This window comes from Anabrus simplex, chromosome 6, assembly GCF_040414725.1.
Source record: "Anabrus simplex isolate iqAnaSimp1 chromosome 6, ASM4041472v1, whole genome shotgun sequence".
Lineage (NCBI taxonomy): Eukaryota > Metazoa > Arthropoda > Insecta > Orthoptera > Tettigoniidae > Anabrus > Anabrus simplex.
In genome coordinates this window covers 270,235,349-270,250,615 of record NC_090270.1, presented here as the reverse complement: position 1 = coordinate 270,250,615, position 15,267 = coordinate 270,235,349, and the positions used below count along the sequence as shown (strand labels likewise).

Genomic DNA, 15,267 nt, shown 5'->3' with positions numbered 1-15,267 from the left:
TCCTGGTTCAGTCCGGTGGTAGTTGAAGGTGCTCAAATACGTCAGCCTCGTGTCGGTAGATTTACTGGCACGTAAAAGAACTCCTGCAGGACTAAATTCCTGCACATCGGCGTCTCCGAAAATCGTAGAAGTAGTTAGCGGGGCGTGAAGCCAATACCATTAATTACATTTGGCTTTTAACAAGCTGAGCATATCAGGAAAGAAAAGTGTCCCGGTGACATTTTAGTTGCTCAATACAGGAATGTCTTTGGGTGCTGTGACTTTTACTTTTTTTTCTGTTTGCTTTACGTCACACCGTCACATATAGGTCTTATGGCGACGATGGGACAGGAAAGGCCTAGGAATGCGAACAAAGCGGCCGTGGCCTTAGGTATAGCCTCAGCACTTGCCTGGTGTGAAAATGGGAAACCACTGAAAACCATCTTCAGGGCTGCCGGCAGTGGGGTTCAAAACCCACTATCTCCCGGATGCGAGCTCACAGCTGCGCGCTCCTAACCGCACGGCCAACTCGCGCGGTATTTTTACCCTTCGGTTTATTGACTTGGCTTGTATAACCTAAAACTTAGGCTAAGTTGGATAATATTTTAAACACCTACATCACTATTTTCACCTGTGTGCAATTATGTTATTTATTTCATTAATATTATGATAATTATTATAATTGAGCATTGTTAACTTATAAGACCCCAACAGACAAGCATTGGTTTTGTGTAGAGTTATACATTTGTTAAATTCACGTTGTTTCCTTTCATGATGTACAGGCCTATTCTTTGTTACATTATAGAGTATTTAGATATAGCCTAAATTTCTTTACCAATTAAGCTCTTCAATAAAGACATACATAACTGTCCCATGCCAAGATATATTGGTAGAATTAGAGCTGTCAAAATGGTTCATAACCCCTTTGATTTATTATCTTGACATGGATCACCCAAAACATAGGTTAGGTTAGGAGAATACTTTAATAATCAGCATTATTTAATGCACTGTTTTTTACTTTCATATTCCAAGATGTAATTGAAGCATTTAAATAAAGCATCATACATTAAAATTTAAAGTTTTACCACTAGAACAGCTGACATGGAAAAGTGATTTGAAAATTCAAACAAATTCATCTTACGTTAAAATCTTCAAAAAAATAAACTGTAGACTTTTCCGATATATCACCAGCATTTCTCCGGCTCGTCAAAATCCATTTCTCCCTAGTTTTAGCGTCTTTGGAACATTTATAAACAATTTGTTTGGTATGGTATGCGATGTGCTATTGCACATCGGAACTCTACACCATTTATAAGTTTTCTGCCTCACTGTCTGCGCAGGATTCATTTTAAGTCTAAAATATACCACTCAGATTATTATCCAATGTATAGACCTCGAATTTAACCATACTAGACACTAACGTAAAGTAGAAATACGCGAAGTGTATCCTGCTTCTCACAGCACACTATGTGTTACTTCGTCTGCTAATTCAGTCAACCTGTACGATGACGTCAGACCAATGAGATCGCGTGCTTGCGTGACGTGACATTTTCGTAGATTTTTATCACGTTTGGAGTTATTATTTGTACATTCTGATCACATTTTTGAATTCTGCATGAAATTTTGAATCAGATTAGCATATTTTTAATTAAAACCCCGGATCATGCATGTTCCCTATTCACTCATGATGTACGGCACAAAGTTATTTACTGTACATGTAACTATCATTGATGTTGGGTTCTTCACGGTATGAAGCATGGTGTGCAGCTGTGACAATGCAAAAAACTTCAGGAGTAAAATCGTCGCTTCCCACATAACGGGAATCACTTTCGACCAAAGGGTCACTATTACTGTCTTAGTCATCTGAAAATTCAAGAGTATCGGAATCGTTCGGCCTTGAATATGGCGCAGCCATTACGAGAGAAAGATAACGCAAGCACATGCAACAACGGAGTAATGAGAAGATGTATAATTATAGTTCGGGAAGTACAGCGAACACACGATATACCAAAGAAACAAAATAAACAGTAAATTAAACTGATAGCAAGGTCAAATTGTTGTATTCATAAGCCAACCAAATTTAGATGCACACAATAACAACTTCGAACAACTACAACATAAACATTCAAGGACAACAGATTTCTTTTGTCAAAAATAAAAATATTTCGTAGGGCTGGTGGATGTATCTGTTGAATAAAATGCAAATTCAATGCTTTATGTTACTGTCACGATCATCTGTTACCAATTAACAGCCACATAAATGGCCAAAATCCCTAAATAGGACAGAGCCGATGTATTGGCGCCGTGAGCATTCTCGCCATAACCTCTCGCGCCGATCTATCGGCGCGCTGATTGCAAGAGGGTTAACAGAAACTATGTTGAGTGCAATAGTGGTCCTGATGAACAGTCCTGCACTAAGACTCTGCCCTTGCCTTTTTAACTCCACTCAAGTTCACTTTATAATCTCCTCTTTCTTCCTCATTATCTTCCCTTACCCGAATATCATTAACTCCAAACACATCCAGATGCATGCTCTTTGCTGACTCAGCCAGTTCTCCTTTCTTTCTTCCATAAGCCCCATTAATCTCATAAGTGCTGAGTTACCAGTTGACTGTTTGGCACCTCAGTGCTGAGATTTTTCATTCGTATGTAAATTTTTTTATAGAAGCCTCAATTTTTTTACTTATCAGTGGGGTGATTACCTTAAAATGTTTATAAATGTTGGTTCTTTATAAATCTAAATGCAAATGGAAAATCCTACACTTATGTTCAATATTATTTTGAGAGAAAACAAAATTACACTTTTATGCCCATGCGTACATTATCTTTATACAAAGTAAAGAGCCCAAAACAATAATATTATTTCCAAAAATCTGTAGGCAACTTATACATGTAATCCTTAGAAGTACATAAGTTGATATTTTAGAATACTTTCTAAACCTGGAATGAGGTGATAGTTCAATGTTTTGTAATGGTTGTTTGTGATACTGATTTGTTCAACTATCTGCACCAACGCCATTGGCACTAACGTTTTTTTAAATCAACGTCTTTCGGGTTGTCATCAAACATTACTTGGCTCTCAGAATCTGTCACAATTACTTGAAAGTCTGGTGGAGAAAAGTAATCCATCCATCACGAAAATAGTGATAAAATAGCTTTTGAACTCACCATGTTTTTCTTCTTTCATTTAGAAGGAGGCTCTGTTTCTTTCTCACATGCAATATTTCCGGCACTCTGTATCACTTTCAAAATCGCTTAACATTTCATTAAAATCAACATCTCCATCATCACTTTCCATTGTGGTTAATAAATGAAAGATTCTTTGATTCGAAATAACATTGCTGCAAGAGCAACATCTGCCATGTTTGTTTACATCACAGATGAACTCCAGAGACGTCTACAAAAAGCTCTGTAAGTTACTTCCCGAAGGTATAATCTGTGATTTAGTTAACTACATAATGCTCAACAGATTGCAGAACATGTCAGAGATCAAATTGGCACTTGAGAGCGATGTCAGAGATCAAATTGGCACTTGAGAGTGAACCGGGACACTCAAAAAATTTAAAGTTATCGCGCACCGTCTATAGACGGGCGTAGCAGTGCTGGACTGGCCGCGTGTAGCACTCATCGGGTTAATACTGATAGCTCCTCATTGAATTCCATTAAGTTCGCCAAGTTGTTTCCAAGGAGTCCCTCGCCAGTTAAATGAAAGTGGGACTCTGTTACACCCATTAGCTCGAGGCTTGCTTTAAATTTTCTGAGCTCAGTAATTTGTAAATTCTGTAAAGCAGGATGCTCCCGTTAAACTTAAAGAAATTGATACACTTTTATCAGTCAAAACATTGTATTTTCAGTGTGTTTTTTTTTTTTTTTTTTTAGAATATAAAATAAGTAGCGGTGATTTTAAAAGGAAAATCTAACCTTGAAAAAACAAAGTTTTTTGACTGATAAAAGTGTATCCTTCCCTTTAAGCTGAGCTACAGGTTAGTACAAGTAAGTGAAACTCTATTACAGAAGAAAAAAATATGATTTATTGCAGGAGGAAAGTGTTAAACCATCAATAAAGCAGAGGAAGGGAGAGAGAGTATTTTTCTTTATTATTCCGGGCATCGACCTAAGAAGATCTTTTGCCCCTACTTTGCACCATATGTTGTGAACCTACGTGTATTTGGAAATGGCGGAAGTGTAAAGTGCTGAATGTGAGCAAAGGAACATTAAGGACGACACTAACACCCAGCCCCCAGGCCAGGGATATTAATCATTTACAATTAAAAACTCCTGACACGGCCGGGAATCGAACCCGGGGCCGCCGGATGACAGGCGGACACGTTGATCCCCACACCACAGGGCTGGGCGAGAGAGTGAGTTAAGTTGACTACGCAGTATGAAGCGTGAATTTGGGTGAGAGTGGGTTCAAACCCCACTGTTGGCATCCTTGAAGATGGTTTTCCCTAGTTTCCCATTTTCACACTAGGCGAATGCTTGGGCAGTAACTTAACTCAGTGCGGACCGTGAACGGCGTAAGACATTTAAGCTTGCTCCTATACTGCAGGCCGAGGACGGCATAAGACGTTTAATGTTTCGCGCAAAGCAATGCTGTTTATATTCGTCATCTATGCATTCTTACATCTTAGTCAGAGTTACTGGTTGTAGCGGGAAGTTGGTTGACGTTTTTGAGATAACCCTCGCGTTGAGTGGGCTCATGTTTATCTTAGCTGTTTTAGCGGGAATATGTCAGCACTTCCTCGCGTGTCAAGACGGTGCTTGAAATTCCAATGCAGTGCGTGTTGTTCTTACCGAGTGTAGTATAATGGCTTATAAAACAAAGTTTCTTACGGAAGATTAATTATTAGATATTGTTCACAATGATTATTCTGGTGATGAACTTATTCCCGAAATAGACTCAGATTGTGAAAGTGAGAGTGACGAGGATATTCCGATTCCCGAATCCGATAGTCCTATAGAGAAAAGTGAAGTGCCTGTGACATATCATCCTAGTTATTGTACACCCGTTCCTCCATTTACAGAGAATTCAGGTATAAACGTACAAATAGAAAGTAAGCAGGATATTTTGAGTTACGTGAGTATTTTCCTGAATGACGAATTTTATCAGTATGTGTGTGAGCAGACCAATCTATACGCGAGTCAAGTGCGGTGCCCCGGCCTTTCACAAAGAATTCGATCATGCAATCGTGGAAACCGATTAGTCCAAACCCCTGATATAAAAATGTACTGGACCGAAGACCCTGTTTTTTATACTCCGATATTTTCTAATACAATGTTCCGAATACGCTTCCTTCATATTTTTCATTTCTTCACTTCGGTGACAGTAATCATTATGCCAAAAATACAGATAGGCTGTATAAAATTAGACGTATTTTGAAACCTGTGACACCAGATATCACACCCTAAATATTTACTAGAGGTAAACACAAAGCATCATTTTTTATATATTTATAGTTTAGGAGTAATTGTAAATTGTATTAAGCGATGCACGTCAAGAGGACCGGGCATGAAAATGGCTGGTCCAGGCATTCAAGTGTCCCGCTCAGAAGCAGGTACTGAACATGTTAGTTCAGGCCATGGGTGCTTCCTTCCCAGTCCTATACTTTCAACATCAGTAGACCTCTCTGCATCAGTGCAACATACGAGAGGGGGCGGGCACAGAGAATTTCTAAAGTTACCTGGTTTGAAAATGGAAAACAATCTTCAAGGCTGCCGACAGTGGGGTTCAAACTCATTATCTCTCGAATACAAGCTAATAGCTACACGATTCGAACTGCATAACCAAATTGCTTGGTTTTAGAAACTGGAAAGGCAAGAGGGTTGGAATAGTGATAGTAGTTTTAAGGACCAAACCAACGTGATTATTAGCCCCAAGAGGGAGTGAAAATGAAGAAGTTGAAGGACTTCAAACAGTGAAAGCATCATCAAGTAGTGTGAACGGTTTATCTTATAACAAACACTGAGGTGAAATAATCCACTTAAAACCAAGAACAACATATTGCTGAAATGTTATTAAAGGATACAAGTCATCTTTGTCAATGATGATGTCCATTTCTTTTACGGCTTTCTGGAACCAGCTAGTCTGAGCATTGTTTCGTCGGGAAGCAAGCTCCAACTGATCTAAATCCCGAGCCAGCCGAACTCGTTCCTTGATGGCAAAGAAGAGTGAATCGACCACAGGAAAATTAGGTAAGTCACGTTCTGGAAAAAGTGAAGTTGGTCAACACAGGACACTAAGTTAGGTATACAAAGTTTATTTAAGAAATCATTTGAATAACATTACCTCGGCCAAGGGTCCTACACAATCGAGCATAATTGGGAACTTCAGTAGGCTCAATTAAGAGTAGAGTCAGACCCTCTTTGTGAGCTCGAGCTGTACGACCACTGCGATGTACATAACTCTGAAACAGGTACATATGAAGTAAAAAACAAAAGTCCATAGGAAAACATGTGAAATAACTTACTGCACTGATAAGTTTCAAGGGCCACAAATGAAGGCACTTTCCAAAGGCCTTCAAACACACATATTGGATTTATATTACCACTGTTTTATTGAAAGATATAACACAGTTGTGAAATACTGCTCATATGTGAACTACTTAGTGCAACTTAGTAATAATAGATAAGGATGACAAAAGACATTTTCCGAAGGTCTGTAACCTGATAACTGCATGCCTGCCTGTTTGCCATGCTTGTTAAATCATCACGTCTATATGGTCTGACACCATGGTTAGTTGGTTCGAGTCCCACTGGTGGAAGGAATTTTAACTATCAGAATGTTGGCAGGCATGGTAGGAAAGGTGGCGTTTTAAAATTTCTAATCACTAGATTAAATGCCAAAAGCCTGGATTAAATTCCAAACCTTCCCACAGTGTTCATATGGAGTGAGGGCATATGACTCTGTTGGTGGTGATTCATCCGTTGGACGGGGATGTTAAAACCACTTGGTGTTATACGACAGGAGTAGGCTATGTGCCGACACTGGGTTTCACCTTCTCCCTACCTCATTATCATCATTTGTTATAGTGGAAGCAATCATTTTTTTAAGTTTCAACTCAGTTAATTTATAACTGTTAGGTTCTTCAGTCTGTCAAAACTTTTTTTTTTCTTTTTTCCTACAATTTGCTTTACATTACACTAACACAGAGAGGTCTTATGGTGATGACGGGATAGGAAAGGGCTAGGAGTGGGAAGGAAGTGACTGCAGCCTTGCCCAGCATTTGCCTGGTGTGAAAATGTCGAAACCCCTGAAAACCATCTTCAGGGTTTGAACCCACTATCTCCCAAATGCAAGCTGATAGCTACATGACCCAAACCACGCAGCCACTTGCTCAGTAATTTATGAATAAATAAAATTTAGAAAATATATGTAAAAGAAACAACTTAAATTAGAATGACATGTTTTGTTCTTGAAAGAACATCATCAGATTCTTTCAAATCACACACTTTTTATTTATTTATTTATATAACTTACAAATTGAATCATACACTGAGAAGTGTAAAACTATTTACAGTAGAACCCCATTTTAACATGCCCGCTTTTACCAAAGATTTTCGTAAGGCCCAGCTAAAAATGTCAAAAACATATCAGATGTAAGGCTTTTCAGGCATCTGCTCTATTAACCAGCGTTTCGTCTTAGGTCTGACACGAAACTCATCAGAGTGGGATGTGTCAGACCCTACCCACTGACGCTGGGGTGTATGCAGGAGAACTTATCACCACTCCTTCGTACAGAATACTGATCGCAACTGTGAGCTCACTGCATTAGCTTTACTGTACCTAGATTCGATCTCACTTACTATATTGCCATCCTGGGAGAATACACACCTAAATACTTGAAATCATCTACCTGTTCCAGCTTTGTAGCACCAATCTGACATTCAACACTGTTGAATTTCTTACCTACTGACATGAATTTAGTCTTCGGAAGGCTAATTTTCATACCACACTCATTGCACTTATTTTCAAGTTCCAAGATGTTAGACTGAAAGCTTTCGGCACTATCTGCCAATTAAGACCAAGTCGTCAGCATAGGCTAGAATGTTTACTACAGCAGATGATACATGTAAACTACGAACAACAAAGGTGAAAGATTACAGCCTTGTCTAACCCCTGCAAGTACCCTGAACCAAGAACTCATTCTACTATCAATTCTCACTGCAGCCCAATTGTAAACATAACTGCCTTTGATTGTTTTTTTTTTTTGCTTTACGTCGCACCGACACAGATAGGTCTTATGGCGACGATGGGACAGGGAAGGGCTAGGAGTGGGAAGGAAGCGGCCGTGGCCTTAATTAAGGTACAGCCCCAGCATTTGCCTGGTGTGAAAATGGGAAAATGGGAAACCACGGAAAACCATTTTCAGGGCTGCCGACAGTCGGGTTCGAACCTCCTATCTCCCGAATACTGGATACTGGCCAGTGTGCTATGGGAATCAACATCTATATCATCTGATGGCCAAGCAGGCATCAATTTTTGGTAATGGGACAAAGGTTCTCATAGTGCATTGCCACTGCCAGTGGCTACAATTAGCCTACGCAGTGGCCTCCACGGTATGCACTAGCCAGCGTCTTGGTAGGTGTGCTAGGTACCAACTGAAGAGCCCAGCCTAGCACATGGGGGCGAAACGCTGGCAACCAAGAATGAGTTAGCTGGAAAATTTATAATGTCCAATAACGGACCATTTACATTGGTATTATAAATTTACTCATTCGGAACAAATATTTCCGATTCCCTCTGGGAATCGACATCTATATCAGCTCTTAGATGTTAACAATTATCTCGTTCCCAGTTCAATACGGACGTGAAATAATAGGAAACTAGTAAGCTATCGCTTTGACCGAAAACGTAAAATTTACATCTTATAACATAAACATTTACATGACTCACCTCATATGATCGCTGTCCTTGCGAAGCACCGAGTAGGTAAGCGAGCCTTGTTGTGTTAGCAATCAAGTGTCCAAGGTTAGTTTGGGTCAAAGAGGGGAACTAGGGGAACTAGGGGAAGAAGGGAGGAGCAAATGAGGGGCGGCAACCTGTTGGAGCTCCGGAGGGCGTGATCGTGAAAGATAGCACGTAAAGCTATTGTGCATAATCTGAAATACTGTCCTATTGTCCGGTATATGTACATTTTTTTTAAAACTCAACAAGAAAATCAAAAAGAATATTTGATTTTTCAGAAATTTCATTTAAATTAAAGTTTGGATTAAAATACTGATCCAAGTGTATATAACAGTCCTTCGTAACATCCAGCAAACTACCTTTCCCTAAGCTCTCCAAAATCTCAATGTCCTGTTCTAGGGATGTGAATTTATGTTTTAGATCATGTACATGTTGGCCAACCACTGAAAATCTGTTATATTTTATTGCATTAATATGTTCAGTGTATCTAATTTTAAAACTTCATCCTGTTTGACCTAGATATGTGCAACTACAGTCATTGCATTTAAATCTATATACTCCCGATTTGGTATAAGGGTTCGATCTATTAACTGAAGTTGCATTGTGCAATACAACTGTATTATTATTATCAGTACGAAATGAAATCTTCATGTTATGTTTCTTGAAAATATTAGTAAACTTATGTATCCTTGTTATAAGTAAAAGTTGCGAATGACTTATGATTGGGTTTGTCCTTGACCAAAGTGGTTTGTAAGCAAAATCTAAACTTGTTAATAATACGTTCAATAAAGCATTCACTAAAACCATTAGCCCTAGCTATTGAACGTATTATATTGAGTTCTTTTTTCAAATTAGATCTTTTCTGACTCTGTGTGTGTTCTGAGTCCTGTCTAATAGTGACTGTCGTTTGTGTAGGCTTTCTAAAAATGCTATACTCAAAAGCAGAACCCAATCTGTTAATTTTCATGCCAACCCACGCTCCAAAGTTCAGAGCCCCTGAGGCCCCTTTTAGTCGCTTTTTATGACAGACAGGGGTACCGTGGGTGTTATTCTACAGCCCCCACCCACAGGGGGAAGAAGATTATAAGAGAACAGTGGTTCATGGATAGACAAAGAAAAAGATGGAGCGGGCTCATATACCACACCCAGGCAACTGGAGATGGTCAACGATGATGATGATGATGATGATGATGATGACTTTCCAATTTTCTCGTTCAATGCATCAAGTTGTTCTTGTACTTCTTTCTTGTTCATTCCCCAAACCACAATATTACAGGAGAACCTCGATAATTCGAAATCGGTTAATTCAAAATCCCGCCTAATTCGAAGAAGCTTTCGTCCCCGGAAACATGAGATACAGTTTTGCATGTTATTTAAATTGTTTAATTTGAAATATGGATAATTCGTAATTCAAAGTACAATGTCGGCCCCATTACCGAAATTCAGACTTTTAATTCGAAACTGCCTTTACATTTTAAAACAATAGTATGTTACAGAGTAATTTCAACTCAAAATTTATCTGCTCCGCGTCATAATAGAACACGTGTTCCGGAACGTGGGAGTGGGGGGTAGCTTTCCGCACTTACACTCACTTCGGTGGGTCTACAGTGCACTTCATGTTTGCTAAGTTGAATGAAATTGGAATTCTTTTGTATTCAACCTTTAACGCCGTAATATCACGCAACAGGCAGTGTGTGGAAAAACAGAATCCGCGAACACTGGGGATGCCAACAGTTGACGAGAAAACGTAGCTAATATAATAAATTTGTACGCAACGAACAATATTGTCATTGCCGGTGAAACTGCATTGCTTTATTTTAATGCAAGCCCGAACGGTCTTATGGTTTTAAATGGGTCATAGTTGTGCATTGCAATGCACATGGGATGGAAGCGAGAAACTTTATCCCCTCGTCATATGAAAGTTCGATAAACCACAATGTTTTAAGGGCATCGGGCACTTTCCAAGCCAGTACAAAGCATCTAAAAATGCAAACAGTACAGAAATCCAAAAAATAATGCATTTGCACAGGGGGACCGGCATAATTTATCCACGTCTTTGAATTGTGTGATTTTTTTTCTTTCGTTGCGTGAGGTTATGTTTGTCAGTGATTTATCCAAGTGCATTATTTAAACATTGTAAATGCACATTGTTGGATACATTTCGGAAATAGTTTTTCCCATGGCATTTGAAAGGTTTAAACTGTGAATCGAGGTGATTGCATGTATTAATGGGTCTTAGAATACTTTGTGACGCGGCAAGTGTTTACATTTCTGAAGTACGAGAGAAGTGCCATGGCGGGAAATCGTACAAGGATAGAGTCATAGAAAAGTTCGATTTTAAGGGCATCGGGTACTTCCTTTGTAAATACAAGGCATCTAAAATGCATACAGTATAGTAATCCAATTAATAAAGCACTTGGACATGAGAGCCAGTATAGATTTCTTCTTGGCTTTGAATCGTGCTTTTTTTCTTTCGCTGCGTGAGGTTATGTTTACAAGTGAGATATCCGAGTGCATTACTTGAATACTGTAAATGCACCTTGTTGGATACATTTTGGAAATAGTTTTTTTTTCATGGCATTTGAAGGTTATAAACTGTGAATCAAGGTTAACTGCATGCAGTAGCGGGCCATAGAATATTTTGTAACGCGGCAAGGGTTGGCGCTTCTGAATTTCAAATTGGCGATTAATTCGAAATCACGTAATTCGAAGTCTGATTTTTGAGTCCCAACAACTTCGAATTAACGAGGTTTTACTGTATCTGCAAATAGTAATACCCTCATCTCCCTATTCCCATATGCTTCCTTTGTCTCGTTTACAATTTCATCCAAACAAACAAACAAACAAACAAACAAACAAACAAACAAACAAACAAACAAACAAACAAACAAACGGGTTAAAGATTGAACAAGGGATATACTTTTTTACTTCAAAACCCCCACCAAACCAGCCTAGTTTTACACATACTTCCCGATTTAGAAGACGAAAATTAAGGACAAAAAGTGGGATCTTATAGGAAAGTAAATACAGTATTTCTTTCACACTGATAGTAAAGGTATACCTCTGAGGTTCGAGGTACTTGATAATGAATGACGTGCTCCACATTAGGGATGTCCAATCCTCTGGCAGCAACGTCAGTGGCCAGGAGCAATCCTTTGGAATCATTCCTGAATCGCTCGAGGTTCTTAAGTCTCTGTCGCTGGATCATATTGGCATGTAGTGGTAAGGGTTTGCACTGTAGCAGAGAAAGCAGCTGAGCAAGACGCCTCACACAGCTTATGCTATTGCAGAAGACGAGTGTACGACCAGGGTGACGTTCAAGGAAGTAGTACAGGTAAAAGTCTTTATCCTCCAGTGGACACAGAATGCGAGCTTCACTCAAGGTACTGGCAGTCCCTGAAACATCATTACAGACAACATATAAAACAAAATTCCATTTGTATTAAAAGCAACATTCATGGCAAGGTGTCAAAAAGAACTAAGTTATATTTTAAAAATCTTATTTTCTTCTAAAATACTTTGGTATGTTACACATTTGAAAAGTCATTACATATACCATGGCAAATGGTAAAAACATTAAAAATGATAGTATCAGAGCTCATGGCTTTGATATCAACTGAATGTCTTACACCAATTTTGGCCAGTCATTAACATCCAAAATAATCTCCAACATCAACTCTCTCCTCCGGCAAGCTGGGTGCAGGTTTTTACAAGCCCCTTCCAGTTCATCCTGTTCGTCCACAGCTGATGTTCTACTTTTTGCTGCCAATTTACATCATGTTTTGCAAGGTCTTTGAAAATTTGCTTTTCCCAACAATCACAAACTCTCCATCTGGGCTTCTTACCAACAAGATTTCTTTCATAGTATGTATGCTCTCGAGGTCCTATTTGGAGCCATCCTTCTCATATGTCCATACCATTTTAATCTGCTTAATTCTAAAGTTTCCAACATACTCTTATCCAATCCAAGTTGTTGCCAGATATTTTTACTCATTTTCTCTTTCCTTGTCTTCTGAAGGTAAGAACTAAGGAACTTCATTTTAGTGGCTTGTAGGCGACTGTTTGCAGGTCTAGTCAACGTTGCTGCTTCCAGTCTGTATGTTAGAACTGGTACAAGGTAAGTTTTGTACAGTGTAAACTTGGAAATTTGGGGAAATGAGTCATTCAAAGTAGTTGACAAACGGAGTGGTAGAATTTTGATTATGGTATTGTCAGAAGAAACAAAGCCCCTAAGTACAGCAGAAGTCTGCTAAAGTGAGAATGGGATATAACGAGACCCCGTTATAACGTCAGTTTTTCCCTATACTTTCAAAATTCCTATATTAATCTGTGTATTATCCTTCAGTTACAGCGAGAGCCGTATCACTGATGCATCCGTTATTACGAGCGATTAAGTGTCCGCGATTTTTTTCTGTTACCAAAATATCTGTACCGAGCCATTATATTGTATGTGATCGATCATCTTTGATATCATTTCTTTGCTATATCAACTAACAAGCTCTCTCGTCGACATTCAAAGGTGATGCCGGAGTTGATTAGTAAAACTAGTCGGCTGCTGTTCCGTAAAGAAAAATGAAAATGAAAGAGAACATGTTTTCATAATAAATGCGTAAATAACATATCTGATAGTTGTTAACCCTAAACCGGGCGCGCTGGTGAATTTCGTTCACCAACCTGGGTATTTCATCTGCAGTTTTTAGTTCCTAAGTGCTACAGCTGTTGCGCTACTAGTACCTTCCGGTGAAGTCTTATCGATACTCTCAGTGTAGCGCTATCTGTTCAGGAAGTTGTACGTGTCACGCTATTCGACCTTGACTCGCACTTGCCGTCATTTGGTGAACTTTCTTCACCACGTGCCCAGAAATGTAAGTAAAATTCTACCTTAGACATTCTTGGAGTTTCATTATTTTAAAATGTAGACTATAGAGGAAACAAAACTAACTACCTATTTTTATCGTAGGGCGAAGTTTGTGAAGGATGAAGACATACAAACGCTGTTACAGGAATTATCTGATGAGGAGGAAGGATCTGAGGGAGCTGAAGTTTGTGATTTTTCTGATGGTGAAGATGAAGTGGTAAATTATTCAGACATTGATCATGACAGTGAGAGTGAACAAGAAGGTGATGTAGGCTTAGTTGATAGCTACAAACACGACAAACTAGAAAGTGATTTTTCTTTGGGAAATACGAAACAATGTGGTGCACCACTAACTTTTCAAGGGCTACCTCCAGGATTGAAGAATCTTTTGTTTCAACTCATGAATAAGTGGTTGGTTGAGCGAGCTAAGATAGGAACACTGCCTCCAGATATACGAACAGTGTTATCCCCATACCATCAGGAAGAAACATCAAAGAAAATAAAAGTGCCATCCAGAGAGGACAATGCATTCACTGAGAGTGGAAACAAAATCATGTCCCCACAATGAAGTGCAATAAGTGTCATAACTTTGTGTGTAAAGCACACTCTAAAAGATGCATTAGATGTGTAAGGTGTGAGAATAATGATAATGATTAATGAAGATTGTCAGAAGTGTTTCATTTTAAGTTCTCATGATTTAAGTGTTCATCTGTTTCAATTTTATTTTCAGTCTTCAACCCATGAACATTTTCACCCTTTTTTATTATATGTATGTACCGTAACTTGTAATTTGTGTTGTAATTATTATGTCTAAGGATTATAAAGCACATAAGGAGTAACAATATCGGTCGTGTAAGAGTTAGTACTTCTTACCCATTTGCTAAGATTAAGAAAAATGGATGGTGAACGAAATTCACTACGCGCCCGGCTGAATGATTGCTTAATTTTAATGCTAAATACTGCATTAAGAATGGGATACATCTCAAGATATGGCAGAGCACACCACCTTTCTTTTTCAGCCAAAAATAGTAAAAGGGGGTCCCATATACGATAACCTCAAATTTGAGTAGTGAACACATGACTTCTAGACTATAAAGAGCTATAAAACTCCACAATGGAATTATAGCCTGCCTAGCAATTCCGAATGGAAATTCTAAGTTCCCAAGGAGGGAATAATAATTATCACTCTATAGTGCGGAGGAGGTTGGGGAATAATCCAAAAGAAATGGACGTAGTGAATGAATTTCTAACCCCACAGTTCTGCGATCACATTACAAAGGAAACCGATGTCTATGCCTCCATATTTCTTGCTAATTTATCGACTTCCCTTGAAACCAGTATAGAACAAAAACATTGGTTTCCTGTTACTATAGACGAACTAAAAGCTCACTTTGCTCTGTGTATTCTTATGTATGTGATTCGTCAAATTTATGTTAAAGTGACTGAAAAATATATGTTATGTAAGTGAATATTTCCGTTCACAAGTAATGGTAAGCCAAAGTGTTAGAGCATATTCATGACC

The 15,267-nt window shown here is 38.7% G+C and overlaps 1 protein-coding gene across 1 annotated transcript in view; it reads right to left on the bottom strand.

Annotated features, from left to right (window-relative positions):
* Nucleotides 1-15,267, bottom strand: part of LOC136876442 (ATP-dependent RNA helicase DDX24) — a 154,778-nt gene that overhangs the window by 32,063 nt on the left and 107,448 nt on the right. Inside the window, exons 7-9 of the mRNA XM_067150418.2 lie at nt 11,949-12,283; nt 6,269-6,386; nt 6,009-6,186 (exon numbers count right to left, since the gene is read on the bottom strand). Of these exons, the coding sequence (XP_067006519.2) occupies nt 6,009-6,186; nt 6,269-6,386; nt 11,949-12,283 (631 nt within the window). The remainder of the gene's footprint in view (nt 1-6,008; nt 6,187-6,268; nt 6,387-11,948; nt 12,284-15,267) is intronic.